Genomic DNA, 4,577 nt, shown 5'->3' with positions numbered 1-4,577 from the left:
GTCAATATAGTATTGTGGAATATGCAATGAACCAAGAACTACAGTTTAACCTAAAGATACATTTACCATTTGGTGGTGTTCATTCAAGTTTGATTTTTGCTAAATGTGTAGATAGTAGAGAATCAACTTCAGTATATATGTACTGAAGATGCAGTAAGCAAACTACAGTTACTACATCTACCATGAAAGCAAAAGTCATTACATGCTGTGAATTAATTACACAGGCATTATGGTTGAGACATTTTTGTTAAAGGTCTCAAGATTGTCGATTTTATAGTTAGACCCATAAAGATCTTCTGAGTTAATTCTACTACAGTTATCTTTTCTAAGAATAAACTGAGTAGAAACAGAAGTATGTATATCGACATAAAGTATCACTATGAAAGAGAACATTAAGTGACAATAAGTGTCTATTGAGCATATAAGTATTGAATTAATGATTGCGGATCCCATGACTAAAGGTTTACCGGTAAAAGAAAGTATAAAGTCATGTGAAATATATGAGATTTATTAATTCATTTATGCTTAGTTTCTCCTTAATTGGTCTATAGACATAAAGGTTATGTTATAAAGATTTTTGTGCGCATATATATATTATTCTTATCCGTGGGGATAAAATTAAAGTTGGACCGGAATGACTTATAGGAAGTTCATTCATAAAGTATATTATCCATAAAGTACTCATTTAGGGAGATATTGCACATTGTGATACATGGAAGGGACGGCTTATCATATAAAAGCTTTACCGCTATGATTCGAGTATAGTATTCCTTGAGTGAGTGGGAGGATTCCATGAATGGTTGGAATAAATAAAGTATTGGTCATATCATAGAATTGAACACCATAAGGAATTTATGTGTCATAAGGGCCAAGTGGAAGAATGTAAGAAATTCTATTTAAAGTATGTCCCTTATGTCACATATATTATTGTAATTATAAAATTGCGGTGTTCAATAATTTATTCCAATTAAAGCTTATTGTGTAAATCAAATATTCTGAATTAAAGCACTGATTTAATTCTTGTGGAACAAGTATTTGATTTCATTAAAGATTTTATTTTTGTGGAATCAATTAGCTGTATTGATTTGATTTTTATTCCTTGATGGGAGGAATAATTAAGGTAACAGCTCTAATTGAGGGTCCCCTGACCTATCTATAAATAAGACCTGTGTATTCCATCAATTGGCACTCACTGGTAGGCATAGGTCAGAAGAACCTCTCGATTGTTTAGTTCTTAGTTTGGTTGCTGTGGAGCTGTTCTTCAAGCTGCTTGAGCAAAGCATGGCTGGAGGTACATATATATATTAAATTATTTCCGCTGCTAATTATATTGTTAATTAGCATTTAATATATATTGAATTTCTTACACCTTACCCATCCAAACCAGATTGTGAGAGAAGCCGAGGTTTCTTTGGAGGACTTTCAAAGGGTAAACAGAAATACTGGGCAACAAGATCGGGTTAATTGCCTCGAGTGTGACTGGAAGGTCGTTGGAAGCCACCTCCGGAGAACATGGTGAAGATCAACTGGGATGAAGCCTAGGACAAAAATAAACGGACCATCGGTTTGGGTATTATTGCTAGGGATGGAAGAGGCTCTTTTTTGGCAGCTGTAAGCAAGCATTTGAATCTGGAAGTAGAGCCAGTCGTAGCGGAATCACTAGCTGCACTTCATGCTCTTCTCTTCTCTCACGAGCAAGGTTATCAAAATGTGATATTTGAGGGCGACGCGTTGCAAGTGGTCAGTGGTGTTAACTCCAACAGTCCTTGTAATAGTGGGCATGGGCACCTGGTGGAAGATATTAAAGCTAGCTTACTTGGCTTAGGTGACTCAAGTTTTACCCATGTTAGGAGGACGGCAAATTTGGCTGCGCATGAACTAGCTATAGCTGCTAGGACCCATGTCATTGATAAGATCGAGGTGGTATTCTATTCCATGCATCAGCAGTATTGCAAGGAAAGAGGGGTTTTTCCCTTTTCCTTGATTTTGCTCGTTTTTTGAGCTCGAATAATATACCAGAATTTCTTTTCAAAAAAAAAAAAAAAAAAAAGTTCGCGTAACAAGGAAATCTCAAATTATTACTTTTCCAATAGAAAATGTATATAATATCACCAGACATAAACATGTCGAAAAGAAAGCGGGAGCTCAAACCCGTTTAATAAAAAACTATTGAGGGCTGAATCTTCAATGCTTAAAATATGTTTTAATAGTACAAATACTCCAACTCAAAATTGAAAAAAAAAAAGACTTTACGGAAAATGTCACAGCCTTTTTTACTATCTTGTCCTTTCAATTTTCTCTCCCATCAGACTTGCATTACAAGAAAAAAAAATCAAGTTTAGCACCACCCTCTAACCCTACTTACTATATGTGGCTATTATGATTATTATGGCTATTATTATCACTGACGTAATGGTAGTAATTGCTGTTGTGAGTTGAGTTACATCTGGAGGCCTTCTTCTTTTTCAACGAAAATAAACCGACTCTCTTCCACCACCACCGCTGCCTTCTCTTGTGGGTCGCCCCAGCGCTGACGTGGCCCACGTGGGTCTTTCCCCTCCTCGCCAGCCCACGCACCTCCGGTGGCCTGTAGTTTCGGATCAGCGACCACTTAATCCCATCAAAAAAAGGGTGCCTTTTAATGTCGGTGGCGCCCCTGGCGTAGCCCAGCCTCCTCCTTGGGTCCTTCACCAGCAATTTCTCTATCAAGTCCCTCGCCTCCTCCTTCTCTCTCTCCGCCACGTGGAATCTGACCTGCCTGCTCGACACTATGTTGCGCAGGGTGACCTCTTTGCTGCCTCCCCGGAACGGCGTCGTCCCGTGCAACAGCTCGTAGATGAAAACCCCGAAAGCCCACCAGTCAACGCCGCTGCCATGACCGCTCCCGGAGACCAACTCCGGCGCCAGGTACTCGTGGGTCCCAACGCATGACCTCGAAAACGCCGTCGTAGGCTCGGCAACGAACTCGGCCGCTCTCTCCTCCCGGTCGAGTTTTGTAGGAACCGAGCCCAAGCAGTTGAAGCTGCGGCTCCTGGTGGTGCGGTGGGCCCGGCTCTGCTGCAACGTGGGGGCCACGTCGGCCATGAAGCACAAGTCAAAGTCAGACAGCATGATGTGGCCGTCTTCACGGATCAAAACGTTCTCCGGTTTCAGATCCCGGTAAACAACGCCGAGAGCGTGCAAATACTCCAAGGCTACCAAGACCTCGGCGGCGAAGAACCTGACGGCCTGAAGGGAGAGGCGGTTGTTGGGCTGTCTGCGGAGGAGGGAGTGGAGGTCCCCGCCGGGGCAGTAGTCAATGAGGAGACAGGCGTAGTGAGAAACGTTGAGGTGGGCGTAGAGTGTAGGGAGGAAAGGGTGGTCGAGCATGGAGAGGATTTGGGCCTCCATTTGGACGTGGGAGAGCTTTTTGCTGGTGAGCGAGTCCTTGTCCACCACCTTGAGAGCGAAGTTGGCGTGCTCATAGTCTCTGAGGCGGCAGAGGAAGACGCGGCCGAGGTTTCCAGTGCCGAGGTGGCGGAGGAGGTTTAGGTGGCGGAGATGGAGTTTGCCGTCGGAGGATATGTTGGTGGCAGCTTTGATAGCAGCCCAATGCGGGTCGGAGCTGCGGTGGGGACGGCTGTAGCGGGGAGTAGTAGCGGCTGTGGAGGTGGAGGAGGAGAGGCGGGATTCGTTGAAGCTGAGAGTCAAGCTGCTGCGTGCTAAGCTGCTGCGGGCGCTGGTGGTGGAGGTGCAGCTGGTGAAGCTGAGGTCCAGATCAGAGGGGAAATGGGAGTAGTACTCTTCCTCCATTGCTGCCATGGGCTGCTTAATTACGAGCCTTGGAAACTATGGATGTGTGTTTATAGAAAAAAAAAACCAGAGAGAGAAAGAGAGAGTGGAAGGTGGGGGGCAATGGGGGGCCTACCGGATTATTATTACTATTTTATATCTGGGCGGGGGCCCAGATATTAAACAAGGTGTTTGGTTGACCCAGCAGGCGGGTGGGAGAGAGAGAGAGAGAGAGAGAGAGAGAGAATCCAAGAACCAATAAGAGTGGGTGGTGGTTTGGAAGATTGAAGGCCGCTGACAAAGGGACTTGGAATGAAGCCGCGTTCCGCGTTCGCGTTGGGGGCAGCGAGAAATAAGTAACATAAGACAGCTAGCGAGAAGGCAACGCAACGGCTAGTCGGGTGCGAGCAGTTGGTTGATGACTTTCATCCTACGTTTATAATCATTTGCCTCTTTTCTGCTTTCCATTTTATTATTTGGTGAGATTGAACCCCTCTCAATGAGTAAATGAGTCAACGAGAATTAGGTGCAAGCTATTGATTCTAATTTTTGTATTCTCTCCTTCATTATTTTTTTCTCTAAAGTAAAACATTATCAAATAATTTAAACACTAAACTTTTAAAAATATAAACAATTTTCATATTTATGTCATATGAAAATACTAAAAAAAAAAAAACACACACACATCTCAAGACTCAAAATACATTAATTAATAAACTGAGTCTTTAAAATTTGAGAATGATTATAAAATGCTTAATGGCATACTATTTGGTCGCCTTTCTTAAAATTATATTTGTCTACGTTAA

At 42.9% G+C, this 4,577-nt stretch overlaps 1 protein-coding gene across 1 annotated transcript; it reads right to left on the bottom strand.

The window, feature by feature from the left end:
- Positions 1–2,272: 2,272 nt before the first annotated feature.
- On the bottom strand, positions 2,273–3,854 carry WAG1 (WAG 1). Its single transcript, XM_059587984.2, has one exon. It carries the CDS (start codon positions 3,799–3,801, stop codon positions 2,365–2,367), a length of 1,437 nt encoding a protein of 478 aa, XP_059443967.2. The 5' UTR covers positions 3,802–3,854; the 3' UTR covers positions 2,273–2,364.
- Between the last annotated feature and the right edge of the window lie 723 nt (positions 3,855–4,577).

Source organism: Corylus avellana, chromosome 3, assembly GCF_965113065.1.
Source record: "Corylus avellana chromosome 3, dhCorAvel1.hap1.2, whole genome shotgun sequence".
In the NCBI taxonomy this organism is placed as follows: domain Eukaryota; kingdom Viridiplantae; phylum Streptophyta; class Magnoliopsida; order Fagales; family Betulaceae; genus Corylus; species Corylus avellana.
This window is presented reverse-complemented; position numbering and strand designations above follow the sequence as displayed.

Bases quoted from the DNA above. Each gene is read 5' to 3' on its own strand.
- WAG1 (XM_059587984.2), bottom strand. From the start codon at position 3,801: ATGGCAGCAATGGAGGAAGAGTACTACTCCCATTTCCCCTCTGATCTG.